The sequence below is a fragment of the Symphalangus syndactylus genome, chromosome X, assembly GCF_028878055.3.
Source record: "Symphalangus syndactylus isolate Jambi chromosome X, NHGRI_mSymSyn1-v2.1_pri, whole genome shotgun sequence".
Taxonomy (NCBI): domain Eukaryota; kingdom Metazoa; phylum Chordata; class Mammalia; order Primates; family Hylobatidae; genus Symphalangus; species Symphalangus syndactylus.
In genome coordinates, this window is record NC_072447.2 from 49,717,526 (window position 1) to 49,741,501 (window position 23,976).

General features: G+C 38.8%; 1 protein-coding gene across 1 annotated transcript; it reads left to right on the forward strand.

Moving 5' to 3' along the window:
• Positions 1 to 1,013: 1,013 nt before the first annotated feature.
• Positions 1,014 to 2,271, forward strand: LOC129476070 (E3 ubiquitin-protein ligase SIAH1B-like). Its single transcript, XM_055268642.2, has one exon. The coding sequence runs from the start codon at positions 1,131 to 1,133 to the stop codon at positions 1,962 to 1,964; it is 834 nt and encodes a 277-aa protein (XP_055124617.1). The 5' UTR covers positions 1,014 to 1,130; the 3' UTR covers positions 1,965 to 2,271.
• The last annotated feature ends 21,705 nt before the right edge of the window (positions 2,272 to 23,976 follow it).

Sequence of the window (23,976 nt, forward strand, 5' to 3'; positions counted from 1 at the left end):
AGTTTAATTGGTAATTATAGCATCAAAAACAAACCTAAAGCAGTAAGTTCTGGTTTGATCTCTAGGACTTAGTAAGCAATTCTCAAGCTATTTATTTGTAAATAGTGATAGCTTCTGTTAGAAAATAATGCACCAGCCAGGCGTGGTGGCTCACGCCTGTAATCCCAGTACTTTAGGAGGCTGAGGTGGGCAGATCACGAGGTCAGGAGTTCAAGACCAGCCTGACGAATATGGTGAACCCCCCCCGTCTCCACTAAATATATAAAAATTAGCTGGGCTCGGTGGCCTGCGCCCGTAATCCCAACTACTCAGGAGGCTGAGGCAGGAGAATTGCTTGAACCCGGGAGGCGGAGGTTGCAGTGAGCCAAGATCACGCCACTGCACTCCAGCCTGGGCCACAGAGGGGGACTCCATCTCACAAAAAATAAAAAATGGCCCAGTGCAGTGCCTCACACCTGTAATCCCAGCACTTTGGGGGGCTAAGAGGGGCCGATCACGAGGTCAAGAGATTGAGACCATTCTGGCCAACATGGTGAAACCCCCTCCCTACTAAAAATACAAGAATTAGCTGGGCGTGGTGGCAGTGCCTGTAATCCCAGCACTCAGGAGGCTGAGGTAGAGAATCACTTGAACCCGGGAGGCAGAGTTTGCAGTGAGCCAAGATGTCGCCATTGCACTCCAGCCTGGGTGACAAGAAACGAAACCCATCTGAACCCCCCCCAAAAAAAGTAATACACAGCGTGCTCGAGGACTCACAAGATGACGGTAACCAGTGGGGAGACAGGCTCGAGAACTCGCGAGATGATGGTGGCCATTGGGGAGCTGGACTTGAGGACTCGCGAGATGACTGCGGCCAATGGGGAGCCAGGCTCAAGGACTCGCGAGATGACGTCGGCCGATGGGGCACGGGGCTTGAGGACTCACGAGGTGATGGCGGCTGGTTGGGAGCGTGGCGGCCCTTGCTAGGAGCATTCTACAGCGCGACTGAGGACGCCCAGGGTGTCCCGTTTGTTTCATCACCGCCAAGAGGCAGGCAGTGGTGCTGTCCGCGGTGGCACTGTTGGAGTGACTGGTGACAGAATTCGTTGGTGACGGGACCGGAGTCTGAGGATACCTCTCCACCTACAGAAATGAGTGAACAGGCTGCTGCATTAGATACCTCGTCGCCACCCAATAATGCGCCTGCCCCGTCTGACACGACTGGATCCAACAATGAATTGGCAAGTATCTTCCAGTGTCCAGTCTGCTTAGACTATGCGTTACCACCAATTCTTCAGTGTCAGAGAGGCCATCTTGTTTGTAGAAGCTGTCACTCAAAGCTCACATCTTGTCCAATTTGCCGCGGCCCCTTGGGATACATTCGCAACTTGGCTATGGAGAAAGTGGCTAACTTTGTACTTTTCCCGTGTAGATATGCTTGTTTGGGATGTGAAATCACTCTGGCACACGCAGAAAAAGTAGGTCATGAAGACGTATGTCAGTTTAGGCTTTATTCCTGCCCGTGCCCCGGTACTCTCTGTAAATGGCAAGGCACCGTGGATGCTATAATGCCTCATCTGAAGAATACGCATGACTACATTACAACAATAGAGGGAGAGGATATAATTTTCCTTGCTACCAACATTAATCTTGTTGGCGCTTTCGATTGGGTGATGGTACAGTCCTGTTTTGGCGTTCACTTCATGTTAGTCTTGCAGAAACAGGAAGATCAAAATGGCGACCAGAAGTTCTTCGCAGTCGTACAGCTGGTGGGAACACGCAAGGAAGCTGAAAAGTTTGCTTACCAACTTGAGCTAAAGGCTAATCGGCGACGACTGACTTGGGAAGCGACTCCTCTACCTATTCATGAGGACATAGCAAAAGCCATTAAGAATAGAGACTGCTTAATCTTTGACCCCAACACTGCGCTGCTTTTTGCAGAAAATGGCAATTTAAGCATCGGTGTAGTTATTAATATGTGTTGAAATGGCAGTGGAACATTTTCTAGCCAGTGTTTAAAACTGTTTAATTTCACAGAAAATAAGCCACCCACCCATTTGCCTGCCAACCTGAAATTCTTCACAAGTATAAGCTCAACACATAGAGATAAATAGAAAGGCTATTGAATACAGGAAATAGTGGTGTGTAGTAACATTACTATATATATAAAGATGAGCATATTTTGCATTAAGAAAGCATTATAAAATAATTTTGAATTTTGTGTTGTAGATTGATTGTATTGTTGAAAAATGATGTTTTGTTTTGTTTTTGGGTCTGTGAATGTGTGTGTACGTGTGTATGTGTGTGTGTGTTTTGTTTTTGTTTTTTGTTTTTTTTTTGAGATGGAGTCTAGCTCTGTCTCCCAGGCTGGAGTGCAGTGAAGCGATCTCGGCTCACTGCAAACTCCGCCTTCCGGGTTCACGCCGTTCTCCTGCCTTAGCCTCCTGAGTAGCTGGGACTACAGGCGCCCGCCACCTCACCATGTTAGCCAGGATGGTCTCGATCTCCTGACCTAGTGATCCGCCCACCTCGGCCTCCCAAAGTGCTGGGATTACAGGCATGAGCCACCGAGCTCGGCTGTTTGTTTTTTTTTTTCCTTTAACTGACAAGCCATTTTGAATGGTCATGGACCACTGCTTTTCCACTTTGTGAGTCAATACATAGTGCTACTATGTGGGGTTTTTTTGTGTGCATTTGCTAGTTTTTTCTTCTAGTTTTTCATTAAATAGATTTGACTTTCTGTTCTGTAATTCAGGTTTCATCTCACTTTTTTGTACTGTTTTAAAGTTAGTGTCTTTTGATATGCATAATTGTTTATGGTAAAATGTATAACGTGTTCCGTACATGTTCTCTTTTCCCCCATTAATTGGTTCATTAGAAATTTTTTTTTTGGACAGAGACTCTGTCGCCCAGGCTGGAGTGCAGTGGCGAGATTTTGGCTCACTGCAACTTCCGCCTCCTGGCTGGGTTCAAGCAATTCTCCTGTCTCAGCATCCCAAGTAGCTGGGACTACAGGCACCTGCCACCACACCTGGCTAATTTTTGTATATTTAGTAAAGACGGGGTTTAACCATATTGGTCAGGCTGGTCTTGAACTCCTGACCTCAGGTGGTCCACCCTCCTCGGCTTCCCAAAGTACTGGGATTACGGGTGTGAGCCACCGTGCCCGGCCAGAAATATTTTAAAATCAGCTGTTTTGTGAAGATAGGAGTTCCAGAAAGTAAAGGTGACATTGGAAAAAATACCAAAAGCTATTTAAAACATCTATAAGGTGGTCTTCCTCTCTTTCTCTCTTCTACAGATGAGTCATATCTTTGAGATTAATTTTTGAAAGCTTAGAGAATAAATAGATGTTTATAAATACTGAAAATCGGGCTTTTTTTCCTTTTACAAGTATCTTGGACAAATTACGTTTAAAATTTGTTCTTGTGTTTATTGATTGTAAAGGCATTGTCATGCACAAAACTTAATTAAAAGCAAATCATTTGTTTAAAAAGGCACTTTGCAAAAACTGTTTTGGTCTTTCATAATTCTCATTAAAAGAATATATGGCAAATTAAAAAAGAAAGTAAAGAGAATACATGTTGTAGCTTGGCTCAGTAAACGGCTCTAGCAGCAATGATGGACTCATCTTTAAGAAGTGTATAAAATACACATTTTATTTAAAATACACATTTTATTTATCCAGTCTATCATTGATGGGCATTTGAACTCATTCCATGTCTTTGTTGTTGTGAATAGTGCTGCAATGAACATATGCATACATGTATCTTTATAATAGAATGATATATATTCCTTTGGGTATATATCCAGTAATAGGATTGCTGGGTCAAATGGTATTTCTGCTTCTAGATCTTCGAGGAATCGCCACACTGTCTTCCACAATGGTTGAACTAATTTGCATTCACACCAACATTGTAAAAGGATTCCTTTTTCTCCACAACCTGATCAGGATCTGTTTCTTGACTTTTCAATAATTGCCATTCTGACTGGTGTGATGGTATCTCATTGTGGTTTTGATTTGCATTTCTCTAATGATCAGTGATGTTGAGCTTTTTTTCATATGCTTGTTGGCTGCATGAATGTCATCTTTTGAGAAGTGTCTGTTCATGTTGTCCTTTGCCCACTTTTTAATGGGGTTTTTTTTTCTTGTAAATGTGTTTACGTTTCTTATAGATGCTGGATATTAGACCTCTGTCAGATGGGTAGATTGCAAAAATTTCCTCTCATTCTGTAGGTTGTCTGTTCACTCTGATGATAGTTTCTTTTGCTGTGCGGAAGCTCTTTAGATTGATTAGATCCCATTTGTCAATTTTGGCTTTTGTTGTTAATAACTTACCAACTAGGAAACTTTGGTTATGAATCTCTCATCTAAAGATGAACGCTCCAAGTCTCAGTTTCTTTGTTAGGATTGTCCAAATGAGGGTTTTGTTTTTTTCCCCTGAGCTGCATTACTTACAAATTGTACCTCTCATTTACCATTTTTCATGCATTTCCCTGCATCGGTGCTTTTCTTTTTAAAATGTGGACTTTATACACTGTTTTTCATCAACTTTTATTTTAAGTTCTGGGGCACATATGCAGGATGTGCAGGTTTGTTACATAGGTAAACGTGTGCCATGGTGGTTTGCTGCACAGATCATCCTGCCACCTGGGTATTAAGTCCAGTATCCATTAGCAATTCATGCTGATGCTCTCCCTTCTCCCACCTCCCTAACAGGCCCCATTGTGTGTTGTTCCCCCCGAGGCGTCCAAGTGCTCTCATCGTTCAGCTTCCACTTATGGAATATGCTGTGTTTGGTTTTCTGTTCCTGCATTAGTTTGCTGAGGATAACGGCTTCCAGCTCCATCCCTGTCCCTGCAATGGATATGATCTCATTCCTTTTTATGGCTGCATATTCCCTATTCAATAAATGGTGCTGGGAGAACTGGCTAGTCATATGCAGAAAACTGAAACTCTACCCCTTCCTTTTACCTTATACAAAAATTAACTCAAGATGGATTAAAGACTTAAATGCAAAACCCCAAATGATAAAAACCCTAGAAGAAAATCTAGGCAATACCATTCAGGACATAGGCACGGGCAAAGATTTATGTCCTCTAAACTGGTTATTCTAGTTAGCAATTCCTCTAACCTTTTTTCAAGGTTCTTAGCTTCCTTGTATTGGGTTAGAACATGCTCCTTTAGCTCGGAGGAATTTATTATTACCCACCTTCTGAAGCCTACTTCTGTCAATTTATCAAACTCATTCTCTGTCCAGTTTTGTTCCCTTGCTGGCAAGGAGTTGTGATCCTTTGGAGAAGAGGCATTCTGGTTTTTGGAATTTTCAGCCTTTTTGCTTTGGTTTTTCCTTACCTTTGTGGATTTATCTATCTTGGTCTTTGATGCTGGTGACTTTTGGATGGGGTTTGTGTGGACATCCTTTTTGTTGATGTTGCCCCTATTCCTTTCTGTTTGTTAGTTTTCCTTCTAACAGTCAGGCCTCTCTGCTGCAGGTCTGCTGGAGTTTGCTGGAGGTCCACTCCAGAGCCTGTTTGCCTGGGTATCATCAGTGGAAGCTGCAGAACAGCAAAGATTGCTGCCTGTTCCTTCCTCTGGAAGCTTCGTCCCAGAGGGGCACCCACCAGATGCCAGCTGGAGCTTTCCTGTATGAGGTGTCTGTTGACCCCTGCTGGGAGGTGTCTCCCAGTCAGGAGGCATGGGGGTCAGGGTCCCACTTGAGGAGGCAGTCTGTCCCTTAGCAGAGCTCGAGTGCTGTGCTGGGAGATCCGTTGCTCTCTTCAGAACCAGACAGCAGAAACCTTTAAGTCTACTGAAGCTGTGCCCACAGCCGCCCCTTCCCCCAGGTGCTGTGTCCCAGGGAGACGGGAGTTTTATCTATAATCCCCTGACTTTCTTTCAGAGATGCCCTGCTCAGAGAGGAGGAATCTAGAGAGGCAGTCTGGCTACACTGGCTTTGCCGAGCTGTGGTGGGCTCCAACCAGTTCGAACTTCCCGGTGGCTTTGTTCACACTTTGAGGGAAAAACCACCTACTCAAGCCTCAGTAATGGCAGATGCCCCTCCCCGCACCAAGCTGGAGCGTCCCAGGTCGACTTCAGACTGCTGTGCTGGCAGCAAGAATTTCAGGCCAGTGGATCTTAATTTGCTGGGCTCTGTGAGGGTGGAATCCGCTGAACTAGACCACTTGGCTCCCTGGTTTCAGCCCCCTTTCCAGGGGAGTGAAGGTTCTATCTCACTGGCATTCCAGGCACCACTGGGGTATGAAAAAACACTCCTGCAGCTAGCTCCATGTCTGCCTAAATGGCTGCCCAGTTTTGTGCTTGAAACCCGGGGGCCCTGGTGGTATAGGTTCCTGAGGGAATCTCCTGGTCTGTGGGTTGCAAAGACCGTGGGGAAAGCATAGTACCTGGGCCGGAATGCAGCATTCCTCACTGCACAGTCCCTCATGGCTTCCCTTGGCTAAGGGAGGGAGTTCCCCGACCCCTTGCACTTCCCAGGTGATGCGACACCCCACCCTGCTTTGGCTCACCCTCCATGGGCTGCACCCACTGTCTAACCAGTCCCAGTGAGAGCAGCTGGGAACCTCAGTTGGAAATGCAGAAATCACCTGCCTTCTGCCTTGATCCCGCTGGGAGCTGCAGACCGGAGCTATTCCTATTCGGCCATCTTGCCAGCTACTCCGGTATTGCATTTTTATCATCCCTAAGAAATAGAAATTGGATAAGCATTTGTAGAACACTTAAAAAGCCCTAGATGAGTATAACAAGACCATATATTGTAAATCTAAATGAGAAATTAGGCATTTATCTTTAAAAAATAAATGAATAAAGAGCTTCCATAGTTATGGAAGCAATTATAGATATATTTAGTAGCTTATATTTTAGTAAAACAAAAAGGTTTTAAACAATGTATGTTCGAACTATGCCACTAATTTATACATAATTTTTTTCCAATGAAAAACCTTTTTCTTGGCAATGTCATTTTAATTTTATTTCTAAACAATTGCTCTTTTCATTGGATCTTTGTTGGTTATTAAATATTATGAAAGAGGCAGGCAGTCTGCTTCTTGTACAATTATTACAAAGAATAACAACAAACCCAGAAACCTGTCTGCAATGAACCTCAAACCAAATGTTGTGGTAATGATTATAAGAAGAAAAAAATGTTCCTGAAAAATGATCACTAATGCTTTTTCACAGGAGTGTAAATGTGATTACTTTAATCCCTGTATTTCACTACTCAGACCATGGGAATCTTAATCGAAAGGAAACAGAAATAAATAAAAACTTGGCTAGGGTGCTTAAGTTTTTCAGAGTCATGGAAAAATTCTGGAATGATTTGAAAAAGGCTTACGTGTAACAGAATAACTGTAATAAGAGAACGTAAATCTCTTCTTAAAGGAGATTTTCAGTCTATCTAGAGAGTGTTGGGGAAAAATCTAATAGGAATAGTAAATGTAGCTATTAAGATTTTCAGTGGCCGGGCACGGTGGCTCAAGCCTGTAATCCCAGCACTATGGGAGGCCAAGGTGGGCGGATCACGAGGTCAGGAGATGGAGACCATCCTCGCTAACACAGTGAAACCCCGTCTCTACTAAAAATACAAAAAATCAGCCGGGCGACGTGGCGGGCACCTGTAGTCCCAGCTAGGCGGGAGGCTGGGGCAGGAGAATGGCGTGAACCACGGGGGGGCGGAGCCTGCAGTGAGCCGAGATTGCGCCACTGCACTCCAGCCTGGGTGAAAGAGCGAGACTCCGTCTCAAAAAAATAAAAAATCAAAAAAGGTTTTCAGTAGCACAAGATTTTATTTTGACAAATGAAGTATTTTTCTGCTAAACACTTTTTAAAGTTGCCTATTTTTTAAAAAACATACTTTTTTTTTTTTTTTTTGAGACGGAGTCTCGCTCAGTCGCCCAGGCTGGAGTGCAGTGGCACAATCTCGGCTCACTGCAAGCTCCACCTCCCGGGTTCACGCCATTCTCCTGCCTCAGCCTCTCCGAGTAGCTGGGACTACAGGCGCCCGCCACCACGCCCGGCTAATTTTTTGTATTTTTAGTAGAGACGGGGTTTCACCGTGGTCTCGATCTCCTGACCTCGTGATCCGCCCGCCTCGGCCTCCCAAAGTGCTGGGATTACAAGCATGGGCCACTGCGCCTGGCCACAAAAAACATACATATTTTTTAAACCAGGAACAAAAATTCCCTAGTAAACAAATCATTTTTTTAAGTTAGAGATTGTTTTTCTCTTTTCTCCTGTTCCTTAAAATCTGCATATAAAGACACAAGTTTAAGGCTGAGAAACATAATTTTACAATAGTGATTTTTCTATTAAATACAATTTTTAAAATATTTATTGAATGTTTGTCCTGTGCTAAGCATATGCTAAATACTTCCCATTCACCCTCTTAGTTTACAGCTGCAGTAAACATATGAGGTATTCATTAGACCCATTTTAAAGCTGACCAATCTGAGGCTTAGAGAAGCTTTGGCTAACAGCCCAAATCATGCAGTTACTAAGTGGCCAAGGCATATATCTTCCCCTGGCATAGAATATTAAAAAAGACATATTAATTCATGTGCAAATATCACCAAATCTGCTGCAGAATAAATAGGATTTTAATGGTAACAATAGAAAAATAATTCAAAGGGTGCTCATTGGTCACCTAAACTATTTTATCTTTTAGAAAACCTTCAAAAGCCAGTTTCCTTGGGAACAGGAAAATCTGACAGTCTTTGCTATTATTGCACTTGGTCCCCTCGCACCCACCCTGCTTCCTCCGCTGGCTTCATGCTTCTCCTCTCCCTATCACTAAGGAGGAGTACCATTAAGAAAAATCTCTGTATGACTTCGATTTCATCAACTTGTCAATTTCATGGAAGCAGGTTAATTCTGTAGAGAAGTTTTTGTTGTTGCTGTTGATGAGTATTTGGTCTATACACATTATATTACACAGGATCAAATGAATTTTAATAAAGTTTTGTTTCTCTAATATCATACTACTCTGTAAACTCTGAGTAGTGAGACTAAAGATGAAAGCCTGAAGGATCCTCCTAAGCCTCCTCTAATACTCCTACTCTTACCATTCTCCTCCTTTCTTCCTTCTTTTCTCTCTTCATCTCCTTTTATCTATATTTTAACCTTATGTCTAAATCACTTTCTTACACTTTATCTACCCTCCAATAGGGGATCAAAAATAATGTGAAGAGAAGGAAATTGTATGGCTGATAGTGAACAGTGATAGTATAATCTAGTGTATTGGTAGGTTACATCTGCCTTTACTGTGCATAATACAACAATCATCCCCCACCAGTTTTAGGTTTATAATTTCTCCCCAAAATAGGGTAATCTTGAAAGTATGTCTTTGGGGTATTTTTACCACCCCTGAACAAAACTTGTATGCTACATATTTTATTTCCTAAGGGTCGTGTTTATTAAGCATCCTATAGTTAAAACCAACTAACAAACCAAAACTAAATTCATCTAATTTAGCTTTCTCACAGGGTAGAATCTCATGGGGTCTTTGCCAACATCCTTGGAAGCACATGAGGTTCATGGCTATCTAGAATCCCAGGATCTAAGTACCTAAGATTGGCAGCCATAATTCTAGCTTTGTAAGTTAATTTTCTTCTTCCTTCTTTTTTTATTTTTTTAAATATATTGGTTGTACTTGTTGTTCTTTCTGTACCACATTGCTAACATGAAATGAGCATAACAGAGATACCATATATAACAAAAGATGATTATTAAAATCTACAGGATTCAGAATTATGTTATAGAAAACAGTAATATTTTAGTTTTAGGAACAAATGCATAGGGTTTTTTTTTTTTTTTTTTCTGCAGCGAAATGTCAAAGCAGTGTTAGTTCAGGTCCCTATTAAAACTGCATGCTCTTCCTGATCCATAAAAGGGAAAAAGATAAATCGGAATTCATCAAAATGTAAAAATTCTCTTCAAAAAACACAGTTAAGACCATGAATAACAAGCCCTGAGCTGACAGAAAATATTTGCAAAACATAGATCAAATAAATAAATTTTATCTTAAACATATAAAGAAATATCAAAACTCAACAATAAGAAAACAAAACCTCAGTTAAAACTGGGAAAAATAGTTGAGTAGACATTTTACCAAAGTATCTCTGTGAATAACAATCACATTAAAAGGTATTCAACATCATTATTCATTAAGAAAATGCAGATTACAATGTAGTAGTACTAGACGCTTATTAAAATGGTTGAAATTAAAATGACTAACCACACTATTTCCAAGGATGTAGAGGAGCTGGATTCCCATACACTGTTGGTAGGAGTGAAAAATAGAACCGCTTTGGAAAATTGCCAGGCAGTTTCCTTAACAGTTAAACATACATATACCATCCATAGGATTTTACCCAAAAGATATGAAAGCATATATCTGTACAGAGATTTGTATGTTCATAACCATATGTACATAGCAGCTTTATTTGTAATTTATAAAAGTTGGAAACACCCCAATGTCTATCAACAGGTAGATCAATAAACAAATTTTGGTATACTGATACCATAGAATTCTACTCATCAATAAAAGAAATGAACTATTGACACATGTGATTGAATCTCAAAATAATTATGTCAAATAAAAGAAGCTAGACCAAAGAGAGTACACACTGTATGTTTTCATTTATATAAAATTCTAGAAAGTGTATACTCTAGTGATAGAAAACAGATATTTCGTTGCCTGAGGAAATGGTAGATGGGCATGAAGAAAGCAGAAAGGGAAAGGTTTACAAATGAACACAAGGAAACTTTCCAGAGTGGTTGCTTTGATTTAGACTGCTTTGATAGTTGCATGAGGCTATACAAATGTTAACACTTCTCACATTTTATACTTTAAATATGAGCGATTTAACATATGTCAATTATACCTCAATAATCCTGCTACAAATCACTGTATGCTTCAGAAACTGTACTCACCATTCCCAGGGAAGCATTTCTCAGCAGGATAATGACAGTAGTTGAGAACTGTCACCCAACATTGGAAGTACTGCACAAACAGGGTGTGTAAGTGGAGCTTACAACCACTTATAGATTTCTTTTGCGCACTGGCAATGCCAAGTGCAAGATAATTAATGCAGAATAATTAATGAAGCCTCTATATTTCAATAATTAGAGAAACTTTACATGGCTATCTATCATATTTCTACATTCATCAACTTATCTTAGTTTTATCAATGTGTTTTAGTCAAGTATGTTTTACTGGTATCGAATGCAACTGTAATCACCTGCTCGGATGCACTGCACCGTGAAGGTGGCTTCCTAAGTCTCCATGTAAAACCTTCGACTTTAAAGTTTTAGAATCGTTGAAGGATCTTCTAACCCTACAAATTTAAATAGGGTGTTTTATTCCTTATATATTAGAAAAGCATTTTTGAAGAGTATTTGAATTTGAAAAGAAATTCTAAAAAATGTATGGTTTGAATAAAATAGTTTTTTATAACAAACCCCTATATCTTAAATTCTTATCTAAACACTATACATGAGAAAAGCCTACCAAATCATGTTTACATTTGACTGTAAATAACCCCTCACAAGATATACAAATTATTTTTGATTTGCCAAGCAAGACACACACACACACACAAACACACACACGTGAGCACACACATGCACACACACGAAGAGTTTTATCTTCTCAATATACGTGCAAAATATATCCTGGTAGTTCTGAATTCAAATGTAAAGACTTTTACAGGTGGATTCATTAACCGTTAGAGCCTTTCTTCCTAAAGCAACCTGAATTTATATTCAGTAGAGCATCTACAGCCTGACTTATATTCTCAGGGAGAACTATGTCTATAATACATAATCAAGAATTAAAAGGGAATGTTGTGCCAACTAAATATGGGCCTCATGGAAAATACTGGAGTTGTAGGAGTGTCTTTCCTTCAGCCTGACAGAATGTATGCCATTGTATACTTTTCTTCAGGTTTCTAAATCTTCCTTGATGGTTCTTATATATTTTATGTTTTATTATACCCCTGTTATTGCACTACTGAGCATGTTTTTAATATTTTAGAAACCATTTTGTTTTTGAAATGCATTGTTTCTTCTCTTTAGTACTAGCTGGATACTTGTTGCTATATGCCAAGTATTAGTCTGGAGGCCAATTCTGGCATGACAGTCAAAGGACAGATCATTTCATGTAATAACAGAAAATGTATGTGTCATGATTCACTGATGTATCAACACTAAAGAATTTATCTCTAGCCATTCACCTAAATTGGAATTGGGATTAGAATTAGTACATATCTTGATTTGAAGATCAGGGGGCTGAAAGAAAAGGTCTAGTGCTCACGAATCCTGGAGGGTAACACCATGAAGGCAGCTAAAACTGGTATGAAACATCAGAGCCACCTTGGAAAGCAGAGATGGTAAAAGCAAAAAGGAGAGTTTTGAGGACCATGAAGGGATCTGAGAAAACCTAATCTGCTCTCTCCACGGTAGATCAAAACCCTCATTTTGCACACCATTCCTCTCACCTAAAAGATCATACAATGCTTTGTAGCAACCAAAACTTGTTTTGAAAGACTAGTAGCACCTGATTGTTTTTTATACTTTTACAACTATGCAATAAACAACACTGGTGATGGGAGCAAGTTAGCAAAATACAAATTAGATTTCAGTGAAACTTTTGGCATCATCCTTCCAGGCTTTCTAATGAAATGAGCTAGCAGAGGGTGGGAGACAAATGAAGTCCAAAATCCCTATATACCCATATCATGTTAAAGAGTTATTTTTAAAGGGATGTATAATCATCTGGCCATCACTTCTAGGCATTTGCCTGCTAACATGAGAAGAGAACAGTGGGAAGAAAGAGAAAATGTAAAAAGCAGTAATCTACATTGGATAATACCTTAACATTTCCTGTGGTGGTGTGGTCACTAAGTTTCTTTCAACATTAATAAGAGATGGTATGTTGGAAACAATCTATCTGTCCACAGGCAAACATGTATGATTTCATTTATACTTGGAATGTAAAGTAGTCATATTTATAGAAGCAGTGAGTAGTAAGGTGGTGGCTAGGGGCTGTGGGAGAGAGGGAACGGGGAAGATGTTGGTCAAAGTGTACAAACTTGCAGTTATAAAGTGGGTAAGTTCTAGAGACCTAATAATAGCACGTTGACTGTAGGTGGAGAAAGATGTGATACTTTTCCTTCTTGAGCATGAGGATCAGGGCCAGCGCTCATATAACAAAAGGCAGGTTAACAATAGGAAAGTATAATAAATTTATTTAATCAAATTTTTATATGACACAGGAGCCCTCAGAAATTGATAGTGACAGGTGGCAGTCAAATGCCTAGGCAGATAGGGGCAGATCTCCTGTGAAACCCCACCTCCAAGAGGAAGACAGTTTAAAGCCTGAAAGCTAAGCTACAAGTTAAATCCTCACAGGATTGAGAACCTTCCCGTTTGGCATGCCTTCCTCTGATTGATCCTCACCTTTCACCTATTTTACATATACCTACCCTTTCCTAATTGGTTTTCTACACTGTTGTGCCCACCTTTGAGTGGTATCTTCACTTTAACCTTTTTTGCATACTCACAAACCAGCCAGCATACACTCCCCATTCTGAGTCTATAAACAACCAGGGACCCAGCCACACAGGGAGAAACCACCTGACTGCGGGGGTGGGGGAACAACCCCTTGCCCCCACAACCCCTCTCCTCTGAGAGCTGTTCCATCACTCAATAAAATCCTCTGCTCTCATCACCCTTCGATCCTCAGCGTGACCTTATTCTTCTTGGATGCTGGACAAGAGCTTGGGACCCACAGAGCACGGGTACTCTGAAAGGCTGTTGCACTGGCCTTTTGCCCTCACTGGTGGATGGCAGCATCCCTGTATGATGGGGCAAGAGGCCAACTGAGCTGCTAACATGCCGCCATTCATCAGGCTGTGGATGGTGGAACTAAAAGAGCTAATTAACACAGTAACACCCCTTCTGGGGCTTCCGTATCATGTGCTCCCCTGCCTGGGTGCCGCTGCATTTCCCTCGATGTAACTTACACACCTGGTCTGGCTGTGGGCCCAGCACAGAGGTTGCTTCTGTGTTGGCACTTGGACTGGCCAGCTGAACCCCCGTACTCATTGCTCATGTGCTCCCTCCCGCAAGGGGCTGAGCATGGCTGGCCAAGTAGACAGGATGCCCCTGCTGCGTGTCCGGCAAGGGGGCCAAGAAAAATCATGCTTCAAAATGAACATCCAAAGACCCAGGGAAAACAGTCTGTTTTTATGCTTAGGTGCAATGAAGAATTAACAGCTGCATGCATAGAAATATAATTGTATGAAAAGTGTGATCTATGGTAACAGTCTGAGGAAGGAAATCCAACAAGGCCTTTCCAAAATTTCCTTATGCATGGAATGAAAATATGAATACTTCCAACATTACTAGCTGTTATCCCATCACGGGATGGTAGTGCTGTGAAGCCACTAGTAGAACATGCAGAAGACAGTAAATACGTGATTGATCTTGTATCCTGTGTGGCATTCCTTCCCCACATATATAAGGCAGGACCCCTCTGGAACAAGGGTCTTCAAGGAGAAGGGAGAAGGGAGAGAGTGCCCTTTCTAGGTTTTATGGCTTGACTAACTTTTGTTAGTCAACTTTTGCATTTGTAGTAGAGACAGGGTTTCACCATGTTGGCCAGACTGGTCTAGAACTCCTGGCCTCAAGCAATTCGCCCACCTCAGCCTCCCAAAGTGCTGGGATTACAGGTGTGAGCCACCACACCCAGCCAAGAAGATCTATCGTGTATTTAGTGCCCTCTACATGTTCTGTTAGCAGCTTCACAGCACTACCACCCCTTGATAGCATAACAACTAGTAATGTTGGGAGTAATCATATTTTCATTCCATGCGTAAGAAAATTGGGGGGTTGAATAACCAGACCAAGGTCCCAGAGGCGGGAGGGGTCTCAGTCTGTCTTGCATGTAACATGGATTATAAAAGCAATCATATGCTGATAATTGCCTTTGAGTTTTACAAAAGTACATTTAAAAATAAAATATTACATATTTCTATTATACATAAACTAAAATTAGATTTTGTGAAAAATGGTTGTTACAATAATATTGTTGAAAATCTTGAAATAGCTGCACATCATTTAAGTGGCAAAAATCAAAGGATGGCTTGTTCAGGATATAAAAAGTAGCTTGGCTTATATTCAAGAACAAAGAAAAGTCTCAAAAAAGCGCTCATTAAAAAGAAAAGTATTTTACACACAAAAATGGTAACTATGTTAGGTAGTGGATATGCTGATTAGCTTGATTGTGGTAATTATTTCGCTATATATATATATTAACACATCACATTTTACACACTAAATATATACAATTTTGGTTAATCATACCTCACTAAAGCTGGAGAAAATAGCACTTCTTGATTTCTTGATATTTTAAAAAATAATATTTAACATTTGTTTTGTAAAAGTAATAATAAAATTAGTCAATTTTAAAGGAATTGTATTTAAAAAAAGAAACCTCATTCTCAAGGTTACTTTTATGGTTATGGTATATTGCCTTAAGAAAAAGATTAATGGTAAAAATCAATTAAAATATGTAATATTGGCTTTACCTTGAAATGTTTCCAAGGGATATTTTAAGAAAGCATTAAATATCAAATTGTTTGACTTCTGAATATGTTTCTTTGAAACACAATAACAGTTAAATAGAAAGTTGAAAGGTATAAGACATGCAATTTTGCCACTACAATGTGGTGGAGAGCAGAAATATCCTGACCAAAGTTAAATGAAAATGCAAAATTAAATGGCAATACATTTGCTTTGCATCATTTTTTAAAATAAATGGGGCAAGCAGTGCTTCTCAACACACATAATATTAGAAATCAAATTTTGAATTAAATTTTCCATTTTGAAGATGGCAATTGGCAACAAATATCTTTCTGAAAAGTATATCATTTCAGAGAGTGGCAGAATGATGACTATAAAAACTATTTTTATCTTGCTTTAATGTAGGCCTAACCTAAGAACAACTTTATTGTGCTCACATTAAACATTTTATTTAGACATTAAGCAGAAGTTTTCTAATATCATATATTTACGAAAGTGGAATAAAAGCTTGTTTGCCAATTATTTGGATGAGGCTTTCTTGTGCCAATGTCATAATAGATCTTTTTCTAGTGTGCTAACTTCTGAATTGCAAATTTTTAGGATGTGTCTTAGCTATAATTCACAGTTGTGCTGAACTAAATGAATACAGTCACTTTTCAGCAAGTAAAGCACTTATAGCTGCTATTGAACAAAAATACAAGGTATTGGTTGATTATGTTGAAATTGATCACTGTTACTTATTTTCTGGAGCTACCAGCTTAAATGACTATTTGTTACTCTTAAGGGACATGAATAATAAGAGAGAATTTCAGACTATTATGAATGTGCAGGGTAAAGACTAAATATACTGATACAAGTGGAAACCACCTTTAACATGGGTTCTCAGCATGTTTTTTTAATGTGGAGTAAACAAAGTTAAAATCACCTTGGTAACTGCATGAATCTGAGTCCCTGCAGTGTTCTGTAATGTCTAATGACTTATTGTAAGTACATGCACATGAAAATATTTTTGTTGTGTGATGTTCAGAGATAATTTTAGGACATCAGGCCATGATCAGTATTTTAAATACTTATAACTTGAATTTTGTTCTTACATCTAAAGAAATCATAATTTAATAAATGATACTTAGGGCATTTCCCTGTTGCACTTCAATCAACATCACAGGCAACAGAAAGACAGTCTATTACTTGATGATCCTTCTTTGGTTTGTATAATTTCTTGAGGAGTCACAAATAAAATGTCACTAGTGAACCAAGAGAATAATTCAAAAATTAAAAGTTCTCAATATTATCTAGAAGTCACTCATAAGAGATAATTATGATGTCATATGTTTAAGTTAACTCCATGGCAGAAGTTCACAGTGAGGTAAATTTTGTTTAAAATAAGTTAGTGCCAGCCTTTTCTGGCAATATGCTGAAAAGGATGTTCAGAGAATCTTATCCCAGTAAAATATATCTGAAAATTTTACATTCAACACACATGCATGCACACACACACACACACACACATAACCACTTTTTAAAATGTAGGGAACTATAAAAGGGTGAATCCACAAAAGTCAGGGACTACTAGAGTTGATGTTTTCTTTGGTGTATCTGCCACACTACCGTGGCCTGGATGGAGTCTTGATTTTTAAGGGCTACATGTGGGAATCATGTAATCATATATCAAAAACCCTACTGTAATTATTTAGTTGAAAGTGGTGCTAACAGCTCTGGCAGATACAAATGTAAATCTTGTCTGGAAGAAGTTACATATGAGAATTTCTAATAATGACAAACTATAAAAATTACAAATAAATGGCCTAGTCAGTCAGCAAATTAAAGACTATTGAAGAGAGATATAGTTAGAAAAAAGGAGCATTTGAAAAAAAAAATCAGAATTCAACACAGAAACACAAAGAACTTAATAAATATAAAACAGAGATAAAAGACTTAAGGAGATAGATTAAAATGACCTAAATATATTTAATCTGGATTCCAAAGGAGGAAATAGAAAAATGGAGGAGTGATAATATCAAAAAGATAAAACGAGAGAAATTTCCAGAAACAGGGAAAGACACCAATTCTCAGATTCAATAGCCTAATTAATCCCAATTGTGTTTGTGAGTGTTTGTGCTTGTATGTGTGCGTGTCTGTGTGTATGGGAGTGAAACTGCAAAACACCAAAATCAAAGAGAAAATATATTTTTTTAAACTATAAAGAAAATATGGAAAGAAAGAACAGTTAGATTGAAATCCAATAAAAGCCACAATGCAAATCAAAGAGCAGTGGAATCATACTGCCAAAGAAAAATTATCAATTTCAAATTCTATATCCAGTGATACTACATTTCAAGAACAAGGGTAAAATAAAAATATTTTCAGACAACTAAAACAAAGACAATATGCAACCAATATATCCTCACTAAAAGCACATTTAAAGAACATCCTTAATAAAGAAAAAGAAAGTGTGAAATTCGGAAACCATGTTGAGAAAATAATTGGTGAACATGATGCTTAATCTAGTGTAAACAAACACGAAATACATAAACGACAGAACCGATATGGAGTTTGTACTATATATAAAGATGAAAGTAAAGCTATGGAAAACAAGAGAATGTAAGTGACAGGGGACTGATTCCCTCTTTACCAGATACCTGATAACAATACTCTATTTCCTGTGTTTCAAGATCTTCCTTCACAACTCCTTTGCCCCCACTTTTATGTAGCATTCTTCTGCACATTGTCCCTCAGGTGTCTTACCATCCTCACAAATCCAAATAGCTGCTTGTTCCCTGTAGCTCCCAACCGAGATGTCTAGCTCAGTCTTCCACCCAGAATTTCAATTCAAGATTAGCAAGTGATGGTTGGAAATTTTCTCAGCCAAAATATCAAACGGGGAACATTTCAAATCAAAGATATATGGCCCTCCCAGTTATGTTTTTCTTTCTCATTTCCCTGCTACTGTGTGCATTACAACAGCTTTCATATTTATCTGGTTTGGAAAGATCAGTTAAAGCTTTGACTCTATGAACCAAATTCTCTACTCAAGTTTTGGTAATACGTGACACTGCTCGTCACTTTACTTTTCATTGTTGAGACAGGACAATGACAGTAATATCCTAACTTCACTCATACTTCCTCCCCATGCCTTACCCAATTACCACCAACAGAGTTATAAGACTAAACCATTGCTTGGATCACGGCGGCATGCTATCAGAAAAGTATCGAAGCCTGAAAAATGTTTATGAATTAAAGTCTCAGGTTCTTGTTCTGGCATTTACATTCCTTTACCATTTGGCCTCGCTTACATTAAAGGGAGTGCCCTCAGGGAAAGGATTTCATTGAAGTGGACTGTGCAGCAGGGCCACTGCCCTGACTTGCCAATATCAAACGCACCACAGTTGTAGCTCCAGCAGAAGGCAATAGAGAAGGGATAGCTGGGGGTTTTTAACCTAGTAGCCATGAACATCCAGAAGGCCAATGTATAGAACTTAAGGGGTTGGGAAAGGCTAAAGAATTGGATCAAAAAATAAAATTTGTGTTTTCACTAAATTTTAACTGAAATGCTTTATTTCCTTCAAATCTGATTGTGGGCAATGAATCCCAAGAGTGGTAAGCATCAATGACTATGTCACCAGTAAACATCTGAAGTATTTTTATCATGCAACAGTAGTGTCATATGTCTTGAGATATGCATTACTGTTTCAATATTGTAGAAATTATAAGACTTTTTACTGCATATTGTTTTCCAATGTGTTAAGGTGTGCATATATTCCTATGTCACACCTGCATTTCATTTTTATTTTGACATTATTTCAGAATTATTGGTTTCCTTTGCTATCTTGTGTATTTTTATTTATGTAAAAGTAGTTTATTAATATTCTGATAAACATGTCTTTCTATAAATAGATAGATGGATAGATATTTAGGCTGCCAAACAGGTCTGAGTCAGAAAATAGGCTCAAAACTGCTACACTGTACCTAGCGTGCTATGGAAGTCGGTAACTGATAACACAGGAAAGTGGTTCTGGAGGTAGACCTACAAGTTTAAACACATATCTGCTTGTTGTTACTAACTTTTTTTTTTTTTTTTGCTGGGCATGGTGGCTCAGGTCTGTAATCCCAGCACTTTGGAAGGCTGATGCGGCAGGATCCCTTGAGCTCAGGAGTTCAAGACCAGCCTGGGCAACATGGTGAGACCCTGTATGTATCAAAAATACAAAAAAAAAAAAAAAAAAAAAAAAAACCTTAGTCGAGTGGGGTGGCATGTGCCTCTAGTCCCAGCTCCTTGGAGACTTAGACTGAAGGATTGCTGGAGCCCATGAGACTGAGGCTGCAGTGGGACATGATTGTGCCACTGCACTCCAGCCTAGGTGAAAGAGTGACACCCTGTCTCAAAACAAAATTGTTCTTTTTAAAGGTATATTATGCCCTTAGAGTAGCAGCTGGAGAACATCAGGCTGATTAGTGTGGCATCCTCCCACGGAATTTAAGATTCTCATGCCAGAGGCACACAATTTAGACATATGGGTTCCATCTAGATTATTAAAAAGCAACTAGAACAAATTATTAGAAAATGATATGCAGGTTATACCAAATTATACAAACTTTAATTCTTACACATGCAAATTAATTTTCTTACTACTGCATTAGGAGTTTCTGTATTATAAACATGCATATTTTGTAGCCTCTCTAAATTATGTTTATGAATCATACTATGTTATTGCAATCAAACTAAATTTAAGAATTGTTGTTACTAATTTACAAGTTAATCAATTAGACCTAATCATCTTCACGTAAATATTAGTCTTATGCAAAACAAACTTCTTCCTAAGCAAAATAAAAATGATTTTCCATATTTTACTACTTCATATAAACTAAAGACCATAGTACTACATTTCTGCAGTTTGTTACACACTAATTTTGTAATAATGAACAGTCATATTATCTCTTCAAGTTATAATTTTTATGCAGATCAGAGAGGTCATTTTATGGTTATTAAGGAAAGAATCTTGACTTTCATTATGTCTTAAAGCATGACATCATTAACAAATTTTTTCTGCCATGGCCTTAAGAAAAACAGACTTCACACATAGTATGTTTCCTTGCTTGTTTTGCTTCTTTTGTCAGTAATATAATGCTATATTTGTGAAATCAGAGTCCATAGTTTCATGCCTAGGTCATCTTATGTAATACTTTTTTTCATTTTGTGAAATACGTTGGCAAAAAAGACAATTTTAATCTCAAAATATAACTGGGTTTTTTTTTATCCTTGTTTTAATTCTCTTTAATTTAATGGTATCACCTTCCTTATGATTGCTCAGTACTATTGCCATTTGTGCCTCTTTTTTCTCCTTCATCTCCTCATACCCAATCATCATTAAATGTACCTGTGATGGATATTGTCAGGCACCAACCAGGAACTATTCCCCCAGGGGCTGCGGTCCTGTGGGAACATGGCATTCAGCTCTCAACCTTCTCTCAGTGTTTCCTCAGCTGAAGAACACTGCCTTTCCCAAGATCATGAATCCTCCCAAACCTAATCAACTTCCAATGACTGTCAGGGGTATAAAGGATTGACTCATTTGCCCCAACTCAGGATAATTCTGAAGGGTCGTCTAGCTATAGCATTCCCCATAGGGTCAGCTGAGGTCTCTGTTAGGACTGTATCGCAGCTCAACATCTCCCTTTCCCAATTGTATTTCACCCTTCTCCCTGTCCCATCCATACACACACTAGTTGATACCAATAGCAGTTCCTAATAAATATCTTGCTTCATAACTCCATCTTCAAGACTGCTCCCCAGGGAGCATAAAATGTGATAGAAATAGTTCTACCTTTTTATTTCTCTTGAAACTGCCTACCTATTTTTTATTGGTCAAGTTTAGCCTACCATTAACTTTTTTTTTTTTTTTTTTTTTTTTTTTTTTTTTTTTTTTTTTTGAGATGGTGTCTCTCTCTTGTCACCCAGGCTGGAGTGCAATGGCACGATCTCAGCTCACTGCAACCTCCGCCTCGCGGAATCGCTTGGGCTCAAGCGATTCTCATACCTCAGCCTCCCAAGTAGCTGGGATTACAGGCACACGCCACAACACCCAGCTAATTTTTGTATTTTCAGTAGAGACAGTTTTGCCGGGTTGGCCAGGCTAATCTCGAACTCTTGATCTCAGGTGATCTGCCTGCGTTGGCCTCCCAAAGTGCTGGGATTACAGGCACTACCATTAACTTTCATTTCCACTGGCCATTCTTAACTTTCATTCCACGCCAAGTGGGCTTTAAAATAAATGTTCCTCCTACAGACACATAAGAATTTTGATTGGCGCTCTCTGAAAGCACATATTGCAACATCACCCTTTTTTAAAAATTTCCCCCACCTACCCAAATACCATGATAATCACTAAAGCATATGCTGTTCACCGCCTATATCATTCCTCCATAGATGATTAGATGATTCCCATGCTTACAAATGTTTTCTTTCATCTCTCTGCCTGAAGCTTTTTTTTTTTTTCGTCATGGGTGCGTACTTAGCCTGTTGATACCAGAAATATGTGGAAGATATAATAAAGTGTGTCCTAAGATAACTTTCCAAATAAACTATTTGCACTAAAATTCTTGTGTCAGAGTGTACTTTATGGGGAACCCAAATTAAGGTGCTTACATTGATAACTGATGATCTAGAACAGGGGTCAACAGGCCTGTGTGTCATGTCTGGCTTACCACCTTTTTTTTTTTTTTGTAAATCAAGTTTTATTGAAACAGGGCCACTCATGTTCATTTAGGTATTGTCTGTGGCTGCTTTCATGCTATGAAAACACAGTTCAGTAGTTGTAACAGAGACCATATGGCTCACAAGCTGAACCTTTACCAAAACATTATTGTTACCTGATCTAAATTATTACCAAAAGCCCCTAAATAATTTCCCAGATTTAGATGTCCTATCTCTCCCCACCCATCTGTTTCATATATTACCTCCAGATTTTTTTCCTAAAAATTGTTTGATCTATGCCTCTTGCTTCCTCAGAAATAGTCAATGACTCCCACTACAATAAAAAGTAAAACAAAATTCTGCCCTGTAAAATCTGCCTGTATTTCTAACTGTATGTCACTCTGCATTCCCCACCATATACACACACTCCAAACATACCCATCTATTCATTATTTACAGAAACTGTCTTCTCTGTGTTTTCAATAAGGTTGTTTTCTCTGCTGAAATGTCCTCTCCCACCGTAATAACTTATAAATCCCAGCTCATCCTTCAAGGTCCAAATAAAACCAAATATCTCTTAGGAATCCCTCTCAGACCCCTACTGTTGGCATTAATCTCATCATGCTACCCAGCACCATGTTCACATTTTTATTATATCAGAGTGTACCCTGTATTGAGGTAATTTATGAATATCTATTTCCACAACCAGATACAAACTCCTGGAAGGAAGGAGTCATATCATATCCATCTTTGTATCCAGAGGTAACACATAATTAACAAGCATAGATTAAAGCTCTCACTAATCGGAAAGACTGAGATCCTGAGGCCTCCTGATGTATTAACCCTTTAGGTGCTGCTGGATTGTTTGGAGGCCCATGGAGTCCTTGGGGAAGGGTTGCAGTGGTTAGACCGGCAAAAGTTACACTACAGTAAAAACAACTATTACAATATTTTAACAAGCAGAGCATAAACGTTTGAATGCCAGCCTTATTAATAACTACTATGCTTTTCAAAGTTTTCCTAATTATACGCTTTCAGTAAATAATTGTTGTATATATAAGAATATAATTTAGAATGAACACCTTTTTCAGCGACACCACAGACACATACACATAAACATACACAAATGTGGAAATATGGATACACATCTTCGACCAGAACAAATAGGGAATTACATATGAGTGAAAATTTTATAGTCTAGTTTTCCTTATTATTTCAGATTAGTTAACAGATTAATTAAGCTGTAATTGTTAAAAAAAACAATTACACTTATAGTGTTTTCAAACATTGCACAAGTCTTCCTATAGTAATATCAATAAAAATGAAATTAGCCTTTCCTTGACTAATTCAATTTTTCCAGAGCATAATGGCAACATCATTTCAATTCTAAGGGACCACTCTGGACAGAGCTGTCATGATCATATCTTGCAAATATTTTGCAAATTAATGAGGCTTGCAAAACCTCTACTGTAAATGTAACCAGCAACATTCACCCTAATCCACTCTCACTTTGCAATGCACCCTGACTTGCCCTTACTTCCCAAAATTTATTTTAAAATCTGCCATACAAAAATGGTTTAAAAGCACTTATTATCTTATTGTAAATATGTCTTGAAATGCAAGATCTAATGTTGAGAAAAACAATCCAAAAAAGCTTACACAGAAGAAAAGCTTATGAAATCTTATTATTTTATTCTTCTGT

What these genes read in the sequence shown, in the direction of transcription:
- LOC129476070 (XM_055268642.2), top strand. Translation starts at nt 1,131, where the DNA reads ATGAGTGAACAGGCTGCTGCATTAGATACCTCGTCGCCACCCAATAAT.